This window comes from Penicillium subrubescens (assembly GCF_028828155.1).
Source record: "Penicillium subrubescens strain IBT 31985 chromosome Unknown utg000011l_segment0_segment0, whole genome shotgun sequence".
In the NCBI taxonomy this organism is placed as follows: domain Eukaryota; kingdom Fungi; phylum Ascomycota; class Eurotiomycetes; order Eurotiales; family Aspergillaceae; genus Penicillium; species Penicillium subrubescens.
Genome location: NW_026643161.1, coordinates 2,281,344 through 2,295,564, shown reverse-complemented (window position 1 = coordinate 2,295,564; position 14,221 = coordinate 2,281,344). Strand labels below are relative to the sequence as shown.

The 14,221-nt window shown below is 47.2% G+C and overlaps 1 protein-coding gene across 1 annotated transcript; it reads left to right on the top strand.

The window, feature by feature from the left end:
- Positions 1-434: 434 nt before the first annotated feature.
- N7473_013110 (uncharacterized protein) lies at positions 435-1,630 on the top strand (the record flags this gene model as incomplete). The annotated part of the gene is given in 2 exon segments (XM_057159049.1): positions 435-841; positions 853-1,630. 2 exon segments carry the CDS (start codon positions 435-437, stop codon positions 1,628-1,630), a joined length of 1,185 nt encoding a protein of 394 aa, XP_057003003.1.
- Positions 1,631-14,221: the final 12,591 nt, after the last annotated feature.

Sequence of the window (14,221 nt, the reverse complement as noted above, 5' to 3'; positions counted from 1 at the left end):
TATAGCCGTTTATGTCACGGGCCAGTGCCCGATGTTGGTCACGTGTATCACGGGACCTTGGTATGTTGACGTGGGGAACGCGCGGGATTAACTTCCCCTCCTTAAGCTTTTTGTAAACAGCATGTTGGCCTAGTTAGATTGAATCTAAGTCTTGCTTCAGCCCTTCACATACAAAAAGCTTCCTTCTACACCCAGAAGTATCATTGGTCATTGGAAAAGCCCTAGGAAAGCGACCTAGGCACTCATTGGAAACACCCCTGAATCCCCAGCGATTCAGCGACGAACACACATCGGAACGGAATCCTCGCGCATAGATCTCTTAGCGCTCGAGACGTATTAGAAAGCCCTAGAAGATCCCAATTCCTAGGCATATTAGAACATTGGACGAAAAGCGACCGAAGCATTACCGGCACGCTACGTAACCCCTAGCAGCAATGCAGCAACAGGAATCGACAAGCCCTCCCGGGTGGGCGCGAACGCTGCTACAGCAGATAGCACAGACCCAGGCTATGCAGAACGAAGAAAGGGAGCGGCGTCACCAGCAAGATGCTGCTCAAGAGGAGCGGATGCGTCGCCTCGAGGCAATGCTGGAGCAGCAGGCCTCACCAGCCGCAACGACGACCACAACGAACGAAGAGCAGGCGACACCAGCGCGATCGGCCGCCGAATCGGTGCCGATTCCCCCCGAACTGAGACGATTCACCGACCGAAGCCACGCCTACCAGACCCAAAACCATTCGGTGGAAGCACGAGCGACTGGCCAACCTGGCGAATTTCGATTGAGAACAAGCTTAGCGTGGACGGCGAAGCTATTGGTTCTCCCCAGGATCAATTTATCTACGTATTCTCTAGACTAGAGAAGCTAGCATGGAAGAACACTGGAACCTTTGTGAAACTCCGCCGAAACACTGGCGAACCGCAGGCCTTGCTCGATTTCCTTGAGAGTATCTACGGAGACCCGAATATTAAGGCACGCGCAGCAAGACGACTCCACCAGATTCGACAACCAGAGGATATGAGCTTTTCTAGATTCCTTCCCCGACTAGAGAAGGAGTTCGCGGATGCAGACGCTCTTGAATGGCACGACGAAGCAAAAAGGCAGATCCTTCTTAGCGCGCTCAATAAGACCATGACGAACGCGTTAATGAATCGAGGTATCCCTGCTACCTCGTCGGGCCTAATCTCCCGGCTCCACGAGATCAGCTCGGATATAGATGCCCTTAATATCAACAGAGAGGAACGAACACGTCGTCCGCGCTCGACTAGGCAGAATAGCGACGAAATGGATTGGGCACCGACCGTGTCGGTAAACCGTGCCGAACCACACACGAAACACCGCCGACCCGAAAGTGGAACACCGAAGCAAGCTCAATGGGTCAGCCAGGACGAGATAGATCAGCGACGGGCCGAAGGGAAATGCTTACGATGCGGGAGATCTGGACACCTTATCGCGAGGTGCGCGTTACTACCAGCACAACGGCCGAATAGTGCGCGTATCGCTACTTCCTCGAGCAAGAAAGAAAAGGGGCGCACAGTTAAAGTGAAGAGGTCGAAGCCTACGAGTGACCTAGATCTAACGACTTCCGACGACGAGAGTGTGACCACCGAGGACAATTCGGAAAAAGAGTAGCTCCTGTTCTAAGCCGCGAGCAGGAGCGAAAGGGGGTCGAAAAGCTACTAGAACGTGAGACACTACCGTTTATAGTCGATGCTAGAGTGAATGGAATTCAATTTACACAAGCTCTTGTCGACAGCGGTTGCCGCTGTTATGCAACAGTGAATGAGTCCTTAGTTCAGGCGTTTGACCTCCCGCGTATTAAGATACGGCCACGAATCCTTGACGGAGTGGTGCCGAATCAGTACCAAATCACCCATGTTACCCATTTCGACCTCGATGTCCACGGCCAGCAACAAGGCCGGGTATTCGCGTATATTATCGAACCGCAAAGCGATAGTATGATACTTGGGGACCCATGGCTACACGAAGTGAACGGACGATATTCGGCAAAGAAAGGATACCTAGACATCTTCACGAAGTCTGGAGAGCGAACTAGATGTTGGAACCGCGCGGATCGCACTATTGGGCCTATTGGAGTAAAGAGACTACGCGTTGCGCGGGCCGAGGCATCATACATCCAACATCTTATGCAGAGCGTATCGGGCGCAGATCGCCTGCGAATCGGCAAGGTTTCACTAGACGACATCGAGAGAGCACTCCGCCCTAAGAAGCATATTAACCCAAAGGATAAGCTACCGAAACACTACTGGCGATGGTTGGCCGCTTTTAGCCAACAGCTAGCCGACCAGCTGCCTCCGCATAGACCAGGAATCGACCATAAGATCCCTCTGAAACGTGACCGAAACGGTGTCGAAGAGCCACCACCGTATGGTCCACTCTACGGCATGAACAAGGAAGAGCTTCTTTACCTGCGAAAAACGTTGACGGACCTACTTGGGAAAAACTTTATACGCGTGAGCCAATCGCCTGCAGCAGCACCAATCCTACTAGTTAGGAAGCCAGGCGGTGGCGTACGATTCTGCGTAGATTACCGAGGGTTGAATGAACGAACAGTGAAGGATCGCTACCCTCTACCGCTGATTCGAGAGACATTACGGAACATGGGCCATGCCCGCTGGTTCACGAAGCTTGATATTATCGCAGCCTTCCATAAGATTCGTGTCCACCCTGGAGAAGAATGGAAGACAGCATTTCGGACGCGATACGGGCTCTACGAGTGGAACGTGACTCCCTTTGGGCTAACTGGTGCACCGGCAACGTTCCAGAGGTATATCAATCAAACTCTACGAGAGTACCTAGACGACTTTGTGTCGGCATACGTGGACGACATAATTATCTACACCAACGGAACGCTAGCGGATCACCGCCGAAAGGTCGGCGATGTGCTGCAGAAACTAATGGATGCTGGCCTACAATGTGACATTGCGAAGTCGGAGTTCGAACAGGAGTCAGTGAAATACCTTGGCTTTATCGTCGAAGCTGGAAAGGGGATCCATGTTGATCCAAAGAAGGTAGAGGCTATTAGAGCATGGGAGAGACCGAAGTCTATACGGGATGTGCGAAGCTTTATTGGATTCGCGAACTTCTACCGGCCGTTTATACCTCGATTCGCCGACCTTTCGGCACCATTAACACGGCTTATGAAGAAAGACGCTTTCTTCAAATGGGACGATGACTGCCAACTAGCCTTCATAGAATTGAAGGAACTCTTCATAAATGCACCAATCCTAGCTCACTTCGAAGAGGATCGTCAAACAGTCGTGGAAACTGACGCCTCTGGCTGGGCTACTGGAGCAGTTCTATCGCAATACGGGCCCGATGGGCAACTACGGCCATGCGCCTATCTATCCCAGAAGCTATCCCCAGCAGAATCGAACTACGAGATCCACGATAAGGAGCTCCTGGCGATTATACGGGCCCTACGCGAATGGAGACCGGAACTGAAGATGGTGCCCCGATTCACTATCGTAACGGACCATAAGAACCTTCGATACTTCGGTAAAGCACAACACCTTAACGAACGGCAGATGCGCTGGGCAGACCTCTTAACAGAGTTCGATTTCGATCTCCGTTATCGCCCTGGTAAGCTTGCAGTAAGGCCAGACGCACTATCACGACGAAGCCAGGATATGCCACAGAGTATCACCGACGAAAGGTTATCGAATCGCTTCCGAGTGCTACTCAAAAGGGTCAAGGTCAAAACGGGACGGCTAGACCCTCGATCAGCCGACGACCAATCTAACGAAGAGATCGATTTCGAGAGAAACATCCCTCTCTTTGAAGAAGAAGAACTCCAGGTAGAATGGAAAAGGGCAAGGGCGTCCGACTCGATCTACCAACGAATCACCCACGCTTTACTAACGGGGGAGCGCCGAATCGCCGCCGAAACGAACATCAAGACAAGTCTATCGGAGTGCCATTTAGACGATCGAGGGGTACTCCATTTTAGGCAACGGGTCTGGATTCCCGACAACGAGGTTCTACGCACGAGGATTATACAGAAGATCCACGATTCACACGTTACGGCACATCCTGGGCGAGACGCCACCTATTCGATACTGTCTCGACGGTTCTTCTGGCCAGGAGCGGCGAAAGACGTACGACGTTTCCTCCGGAACTGCACAGTTTGTGGACGAAGCTCTGTATGGCGAGACACGAAACACGGGTTATTAAAACCACTGCCAATCCCCCAGCGAATCTGGGCCGAAATATCAGTGGACTTTATCACAGAGTTGCCACCCTCTGGACCCACAGGAGTAACGAACTGCATGGCAATAACAGACCGGTTGACGAAGGGCGTGATTCTGATCGGAATGAAGAATACAACGGCAAAAGATGTAGCAGAGGCGTTCCTCACACACTTCTATATGCATCATGGGGTGCCACTAGCGATTGTAAGCGACCGCGGCCCCCAATTCGTGAGCTCTTTCTGGGAAATAGTATGCGAAAGGCTATCGATTCGACGCCGATTATCCACTGCTTTTCACCCCCAGACCGACGGCGCAACAGAGCGTGCTAATCAAGAGATCGAACGAATCCTACGTGTGTTCACGACGTACGCACAGGATAACTGGAAGGATCTACTGCCAATAGCTGCCGTAGCAATTAATAATCGTGATGCTGCTTCAACTGGAATCTCGCCATTCTTCTTCACCCACGGCTACCATGTTGACCCGATTGGCATTGACGAAGCAGGGCAGCTAGAAGACGCCCTGACCCCACCGCGAAAGGCAGGCGAAACGTTCGTGAATCGCCTACGAGAAGCCACCGATTGGGCCCAGGCCGCTATCGCTTCGGCACAGGCCCTTCAAGAAGAACAAGCGAACCGACGTCGACAGGCCGCGCCTGTCTATAAAAAGGATGACTGGGTTTGGCTAAACCTTCGGAACGTACGCACACAACGACCATCAAAGAAGTTAGATTGGCTACATGCTCGGTACCGAGTGGTAGACGTTCCGTCACCGTTCACCGTCCGACTCAATGTGCCTACTGGCATACACCCAGTGTTCCATATCGAGTTAGTTCGCCCAGCAGCAACGGACCCGTTCCCATCTCAGCTAGTAGACGATTCGCAGCCACCACCACTACTAGTTGATGGAGAAGAGGAATACGATGTGGAGCAAATCCTAGCCGTACGACGGAGGAAGATTGGGCGAGGATATCGTGACGAAGCGTTAGTGAAATGGAGAGGATGGGCAGAACAGACCTGGCAAACATTGGACTCAGTGCAGGATTGTAGCGCCTTGGATGCCTTTGAAGAGCAGTACGGCCCCGTTTCGGATGTGATTCGCCAGCAAATCGGCACCGAAACCCATGTCGTCGCACCCCTAGCGAGCTCGACTAGGAGGGGGGTATTGTCACGGGCCAGTGCCCGATGTTGGTCACGTGTATCACGGGACCTTGGTATGTTGACGTGGGGAACGCGCGGGATTAACTTCCCCTCCTTAAGCTTTTTGTAAACAGCATGTTGGCCTAGTTAGATTGAATCTAAGTCTTGCTTCAGCCCTTCACAATCACTCGCTATATCGCACTATAGTAACAGATTGTCTGCTTCTTTGCTCGTACGTAATACCCTATAAAGCCCTCCTACCCTGCTTACCCTTACTACCGGTTTAACTACTACTAACGAAAAGTATAGTAGGCCCTCTAGTCTTTAATAACCCGGCCCCGATCCCCTAATCTATATAAGAGTGATATTAATCGTATAAGCCCTGCTTATTCTATTATATCCTCCCCTTTTTACTTCTAGCTAATTAAGAAGGCCTGCCTTAGCTTTTGTCTTAAGCTACTTAATTAGCGGGTCGGGGCGGATAAGTATAAATATACTCTTATCTGCGTACTAGTAGTGCTTAGCTAATCTTATATAGGCTAGTATACCCCGGATTCCTTCTCTCCTATCCTCTCTAAGATTATTAAGCTTACTCGCTTTATAGTCCTAGGTTAGGCTCTCTAGCTTAATCCCTACGTAGAGTAGATTATATAGCACTTTAGTAGAGATCGCACTAGTAACAGCGATTTTGATCTAGTTAGCCTACTTAACGATCCTGAGTATTGCCTTTCGTACGAAGATAAAGGATACTAGAGTCCTTCCTCGCTAGTTATACCCTCCTCTCCTAACTCCTTATCCCCTACTCCCCTTCCGTTTAGCTAGTATCTCTGTAGCTATATAAGTAAAAGCTTCTAGGAATAGGTCTCTCTGATTATAAAGAGCTTTATAGTCTATAGCACTAGTTCCCTGTTCTAGTAGATCTTAGACCTTCGTACGTATAGTATAAAGGTTAGCTTTAGTATTACGTAGCTAGGCTATATTAGCTAGGTTAGCTAGGATCGGATTCTCTATAAGTAGCTGTCGGATTTACGGGGTCAGTATAAATCCTTCGGCGTGCACAAGCAAGCGAGTGTGCACGGTTGGTCAAATCAGTATACGATTGGCGAAGAATCGTATAGGTCAGGTCGTCGTACGATTCGGCTTAGAATCGGAAGTTAACTTATGATAGAAGAATGCTCCAACTTTATCACAATCATTAAACTTGATTCAACTAGCTATGGAAAACAGGCAATATTTATAACTTCATGAAATCAAGGCAATACGTTAGACTAGAATCTTATAGAAATCAGGAGAAATAGAGTGTTGAAGCTCTTTCGTTATGTGTGCAAGTTGTTGATGTCAATCGTTGAAGATCGTCGTTACGTGGACGTTCCGTCGCATTCTGTCAAGTTCGATAGCATGGGCTTATGCACCTACTTATGTCGACACACCCCCTCAGCTCTCAATGTGAGGTTAAAGTGAGAGCTGAATGAGAGATATTAGAAGGAAGGGGATTTCTCTGCAGGTAAGATCTCTATGCCTAGCTGTTGAACAAAGGCAGTATGCTTTTCTGCAGATAAGCGCTTCGTGAGGCCGTCGGCTATTATTTCGGCCGATTTAACCTATTCAATTCGCAGTCGTCTAGCTTGGACTTCCTAGCGAATCCAAAGCTGGTGGATATCAACATAACGAAGTTTGGTCTGAAATGTTGATTTCTCGCGCGTGAGCAAATCAACTGTCTGCTGATTATCGCATTCGATTATATCTAATTGGTTAGTTTCGAATTGGATAAAGGAAAAGAGGCGTTTGATCTAATAGAGCTGCTTAGCTGCGTGGCTAATAGCTAGCAATTCGGCTTCTGTGGTCGATGTAGTGATAGTCTTCTGCTTGCGCGATTTCTATTTAATAGGGCCACTAAATAGGCAGAAGATGAATCCTTTAGAGCTCTTTCGGTCAGGATTGTCAGTAAAGCTTGTATCTGAGGCAGTAGTGAAGATAGAAGCTCTTATTTCGCTATCGAAGCAGAGCGAAAGGTATCTCGTCGTATAAAGATATAATATTAGATAGTCGACAGCTGCTAAATGCTTCTTATTGCAGCGAGTAAGCGATTTAGCTAGTAATTGGTTGGCGAATACAGTATCTGGTCTGGTCTAAACAGCAGGGAAAAGGGTAGATCTATACTTTTGTTGAAATAGCTTGACGATTTTCGGGTTAATTAGTTCTGTTAGAATTGGATCAAGCTTTTGTGTGGCTGGAAGTGGTAGTTTTGGGGCTTTCTGGCTGTTTAGCAGGTTGAATCTAGCAGCTATCTTTTCAATATAGGCTGCTTGATTTAGCTAGGTCTTTCGTTTAGATCGATCACGTACGATTCGAATACCAATAAACTGTGTTAGTTCGCCGTAATCCTTTATTTCGAATCGTTCTGAGAGTAGTCTTTTGATTTGCTGAGCGTGCGAACTCTCACTTTTGTGATAGGCAGCAAGGAAATCGTCGACGAATACTATAATAATTATGCGATTATCGGTATAAAGGGCAGGGTTATCAGGGCAAGGTTTGAATCTAAGTGAGAGCAGTATCTCTTTAATATCATCTTCCTATCGCTTACTAGCGATTCGTAGGCTATATACTGCTTTATGCAAGCGTAAAACCATCGATTTCCTGCCTAATCCTAGGGGATATCGGCAGTAAACTTCTTCCTTTAGCGAGCTGTTTAGGAAGGCGTTGACAGTATCTATCTGAAAGGTCTTAAGGTCAAATCGTGTGATAATCGCGATAAGCGTACGAAACGTTCTAGCTGCGAGTGTGCTAGTACGAGCGTCTTAGTCGTTAGGAACTTGTGTGTCTCTACGCACACATAAGCGGGCTTTGAAGCGTGTGAGATAGCCTGATTTGTCTGATTTATAAGCGAATACCCATCGTATTAGGATGAACTGGTGGCGGGGGTAGTCTGATTGGTCAATTCCTTTGCAATTCGTCTAATATACGTGTGTGACTAGATGTGCGCTTATTGGTTCGAATGCACGTATATCTATAAGCTTGTTGAAATCAATCTGTATAGCTTAACGAAATTAGCTCTTAAAAGGGTAGCTAGCTAGCTGATTGTAGCCGGATAGTGTAGGTGGAATAGAGGATATCAGAATTTTTGGCTGCTTTTGTATGCTTTAGTCTAGTAGGAAGGCCTGCATAAACGCTGTGAGGTTGATATAAGGGCGCTTAGCTTTGTCTCGGCTAGTATCTGAATCAGATCGTAGGCGTTTAGTCGATATAGTAAGCGGCTTATAGCCGGAAGGGTCAAAGTTAGTGTTATCAATAAGCACGAAAGGCTGCATCTAGCTAGATTGGCTAGTATCTTTAGTATTAGAAGGGTCTGATTAGTCAGATTAGTCGAATTCGTCTGCTTTTAGATCCAGTGGAGGAGTAAGTAGTTAGTCTCTAAGGATTTCGTTATGATCGTCAGGATCAGAAGTGAGCTGAAAGTGAGGCGAAAATAAAGTTTCGGAAGGCTAAGAGGGTACAGCAGGATCTAAATTAGCCGTCGTACTAGGGCTTCCACCCCCTAGATCGTGCTGCATCGTCTGTTAGGAGGCAATTGGTATATCGATATCGTCAAGGATCTTTAGCGTTTCTTCATTATTAAGAGTGGTAATCGGCTGCGATAGATTGCTATCTTTATAGATACGAATCTTCTGATTAGGCAATAAGGAATCGTAGAATTCGTCTTCGTTGAATTGCACGTCCCGTGCACGAATCACTCAGCGATTAGAGGGTATCCAAATTCGCTAAATATTGTATGCTTTATAGCCTACTAGGTAGCCGATAGCTGCGCGTAGCGCTAGCTTAGCTAGTCTAGGAAGCTTATTGATGCGCACGTACGCTTTGTATCCGAAGATTCGTATATTCGAAAGGTCAGGTTTGGCTTGTAGCCAATGTGGTGCATTATCGCCTAGATAGGCTGCGAGTGCTTTATATAGCGATTGCTAGTTGATTGATCGGTGTGGTATACGATTTTGAATATAAACAGCTGTCTTAGCTGCCTCAGGCTAAAGATAGCTTAGTAGGTTTGTATCAATCGTTATCTGCCTAGCTATCTTTGATATCAGTGCACTATATCGTTCAGCGTAGCTATTTTGGTCAGGCTAATAGGGCAGAGTAGTCTCTAGCTTAATTCCGCGAGCGGTTGCTTGCTTATTGAAGAAGTCGGATAGTGTCTTTTCGTCATCTGAATACACTGTAAGGACGCTTAGGTTGAATTGGTTTCGTACGAAGTCGATTTAGTTAGAAAGCGATTGTGTTGAATCGGTTTTCGAAGGAAGGTCTTACGCTAGCTAATATTTAGTTATAGGATTAACCGAATATGATAGGTAGGATGTTTTCGTGAGCGATTGCTCGAAGTGAATAAGGTCCTAGTGCAAGGATTCGAACGGTCGATTATATCGCATCGGTAATCGAGAGATTTGACGTGGTGAATTAGCCAGTTTGTATGCTTCGCAATAGCTAATAGGTGAAGATATATCTTTAACAGTGATGTTTGATAAGTGCTCTGGTAGTCGTGCTATAATGTCGTGACTGATATAGCCTAATCGTCGGTGCTATTGGTTAATAGTTCTATCTAGCGGCTTCTTCGTGTGTGAAGATAGGGCAATCTTGTCGAATTGGCTAGTAATATCATCATTAAGTGAATCGGAAGTGAGAGATAGCTAAGAGATAGGTGAAGGAAGGGAAACGTGATTAGCAGAGTGTCCGGTAGTAGACATTTCGTCCTATTTAATCAAATAAATGCCTGATTTCGTATTCAATCGGTATATTGGCGTGCTATCCTTCTCCTCTAGCGTATAGTCTTTGCCGTTCAGATAGATTCCAGCGCTTGCAGCTCTTTCTGCAGAGATCAGGTTGATATAGAATCCAGGGTAATATACGACGTGCTTCAAGGGAAAACTGGTTCTATTAAGAGATTGTGTTAGCTTTAAGATAAGCTCTCTATATCCGAGGATAGTGGTCTTAGTATTTCCTACTATAACAGAGGAAACGACTGGCCTATAGTTTGATAGTAGATCTCTGTTGTTCGTGATATAGATAGATGCTTTAGTATTATAGCACTAGGTGTTGTTCTTCTTAGCTGGGATCTAAATCGTGCTTATAGCTTTCCTATTATCGGCTCGGAAGAGGTCTTTAGCTTACTGTTTCGGGATATAGGCAGAGAAAGTATCCCTAGTCGTCGTTTCTTCGTCTGGTGGAGCTTGCTCTAGCTCGCGCTTGTGTGTATACTTCTGGTTACCCGATTTAGCTAGCTTTTGGTGTCTTTTGACTGTAAGGTCGTACGCAGTCTTAAATGTAGGTGATGATTCGCAGATCCTTTAGAAGGTCTGTTGAATTTCTTCGTCTGGCTGCTAGCCCTTAGGCCTAGCGCGTGGGTTAATGTATAGGTATCTGTTGAAATCGTGGTTGCCGTTATTAGGAGGACCCTAGCAAGGGCAGGTGCCCTTTCGGCGTGGTTTCGATGGCTTTTCGTTATTATCGTCGTTATCGGGCCCTCGGCCCTGATAGGTTGTATAAGCAATCTGCTATCTGCTTCCGCTAGTAGACAGCGGGGCTGATCGATATTAGTCGATAAATTGATTGACTAGCTCTGTTAAAGTAGGCTGCTTTATCCCCTGAAGGATAGTATTATACTAGAACGTGTAGAAGCTTTGATCGTAAGGTTGAATAGCCTCTAGGAAGTTATAAATTGGTGATAAGGGATCTTGGAACTAGGCAATGTTAGCCTGTTCGCTGTCGGCTTGGCAAATCACCTATTTCTAGCACTATGTGGCTAGGTTAGAAGGCTTGGTAGGCGGCGTTTGGTGCTTCAATATATCCTAATCGCGTAGGATTTGGCGGTTCTTCGATTGGCTTGATAGAGCGAACGTAGCACGTAGCTTTATAATAGCTTCGCGTAGGGATAGGCCGTTGACGATTTGCCTTCCCTCAGGCGTAAGTAATAAGCGAATACCTTGCTTTAGCAATTTAATTGCGCGTATATAGCGAAGGTAGTCTAATTTCGACGATTCGTACTCGCTTAGCAGAATCTTGTAGATTGATAGCTAATCAGGTGTGAGATCAATCAGGCGCGTAGGTGAGGGTTCGTCGGAGGTGAACGTATTCGATAGTCGTTTAACCACATCAGATATCTGTGGCTTTATCGGCTCCTGCGGAGGTGTAGCAGGCTGTTTATTAGGATTAGTGTATTTCTACACACTATTCGATAGTGTATAGTCTTACACCGTAGTATACCAAGGGATCCAGTGCGCGTGGCACTTCAAAGGGTAGTTAAGCCAGGTGGCTTGAATATTAGTCGAATCCATCACTTATGAAGCGAAAGTAATAGACAGGTGAGACGAAAGTAAGAGGTAGATAATGTGAAAGGCTGAAGCAAGACTTAGATTCAATCTAACTAGGCCAACATGCTGTTTACAAAAAGCTTGGAGAAGAGAAGGAGTGGATCAAGCGGAACAACAATAGAAGTAAGCAGACAGGGCGGTGGCAGAACGGAACGTGCGGGGAAGGCTATGTGGCAGGGCCACATAGTAAGAAGCGGGTCTAACCCGTGACATTACCCCCCTCCTAGGTCAGAAGGGTGATCTGAGTCGTAACCGTCTGAATTCCAAAACGGCGACGAATCGGGGTCGTTTCGGGACTGGTCCGTTGCTGAATCTAAACTGAGGGATTTAGACCGTTTATTCGCGGCAAGTCGAAAAGGACACGCAGATATCCAGTGACTACATGCACCGCAGTAGTAGCAAAGCCCGTGCTTCGCGCGCTCGGCGATATTAGCGGGGTTATTAAAGCCTAGTGGGAGTGGCGGTTTTGATAGGCGCACGCGGTTTGATTTCACTCGAACTGGTGATGATTGGGCGGCGTTTATACGAACTGGGTCAAGGTCCATTAGGTCTAGCTGGCTTTGGCGAGTCTGAGTCTGGCGAGTTTGGTTCTGGCTAGTCTGGTTCTGGCTAGTCTGGTTCTGGCGTTGGGTGACCGGGCGCTGCTGGCGGCGGTCATGACGTTGGAGTAGTTCTATATAATCATCGTATTCGAGATCGAATAGAGTGTCATACGACTGCTCAAGAATCTGGCGTAACGCGGGGCGTAGTCCGCGGTGTAGCGTAATCGTACGAAGTAGATCCTGCTGGTGAACCTTAGCTTCGTGCGATAGACGTTCGAATCGGGCGAGGTAGGCAACTAGGCTTTCGTCGTCTTTCTGGCGGATATTGGCGAATCGGAGAACTGCATCTTGTTTCTCACGAGGATTATGACAAAGACGTTCGAAATACTGGAAGACTGCTTCGGGTGTCGGGTTGGTTTCGCGAAGATGTAAGACTGAGGCTTGCTGGGGTGGCTCAAGGCGATCGTATACGTAGTCGAATGCTTGTTGACCGGCTAAGCCGTCCGACCGTAGCTTTGCTTGAACAGCTGGAAGCCACGTCTTTAGACTAAATGGTCGGCCGTCGAATCTAGGCGGGTCTGGTAGTCTGAAATGCGAGCGAGTAGGCGCGAGGGTCTCTAGCTGGCGTTGCTGGTCGACGAGTTGTTGCTGGAGTTGCTGAATTAAAGCAAAAAGGGGCTGGTTCTGGTCCATTTCGGCGGGGAATCGGGGGTCTGGCTAGGGGAAAACGAAATTCTGGCTGGCTGGCTAGTACGACTCGATCACGAGAAGGAAGCTTTTTGTATGTGAAAGGCTGAAGCAAGACTTAGATTCAATCTAACTAGGCCAACATGCTGTTTACAAAAAGCTTGGAGAAGAGAAGGAGTGGATCAAGCGGAACAACAATAGAAGTAAGCAGACAGGGCGGTGGCAGAACGGAACGTGCGGGGAAGGCTATGTGGCAGGGCCACATAGTAAGAAGCGGGTCTAACCCGTGACAGTACACTATCGATTCTAAGCAGTAGATTATCGATTTTAACTAGTACGCTATCGGTTCCGGCTACACAGGCACCGCTACAGCTCAATATATACTTTACGGCTCTCTCTAGTACTACAAGCTAGGCTCGAAATACTTATACTAGGCGCTTACTACTAGTAGTTAAGCCTCCGGTTAATAAGGATATTATATTTAATATGACCTACTACCTAAAAGTAGTAGGTTACGATATTCACCTAATTAAGGGTAATCTTCCTTACTCTCTCAATTATATTCCTATCTCTCTAGTTTATATACTAATCACTAGTGTATAGATACCCTTACTACGATATATATATTATCCTCTCAGCAATAGAGCTCCCTATATATCTTCTTATCCGATCTACATCGCCGACTATAAGGTTTACGCAGCGCTGATTACTCCGCGGATATCGAGGATACTCCCTTACTCGCTCAGGACGTATTTGCGACTAGTAAGACTAGGCTATTAACAGCGCGCTAGCTCGAACCTACTAGTTTTACTAGTGATAGTGATCCTACAGTGTTGACTATCTAGCAACTTTGTTAAGTAGCGAGCAAGGAGAAGGGCGTGCCTATCTTCTATATCATTATACAAAGATCACAGCAGGGGGAAGGTAGGCTAACCTACAGGCCGCTATTAATTAAATCTAAAGACGCAGCTATATATATAGAACGCGTAGTAGAGGAACGCCTAGCTAGGGAACGCCTAGCTACTATCATAGATAGCCCAGCTTCTATCGTAGATAGCCCAGCTTCTATCGTGGACGGCCTAGCTTCCATCGTGGACGGCCCAGCTTCCATCGTGGCAGAGCCTACACAGTGCAGGGCTAGCCAGAACGCATCAAAGAAGGGCAGACCTCGCAATTCTCCCCCGCCAGCTACAGTGCAAAGGAACCTGCGTCAGCGACGTCGAAGATAAGGAATACTATGCATTTTTGCTAGTACTATGTCCTAAATCTATGTACTTAAAGAGCAGCA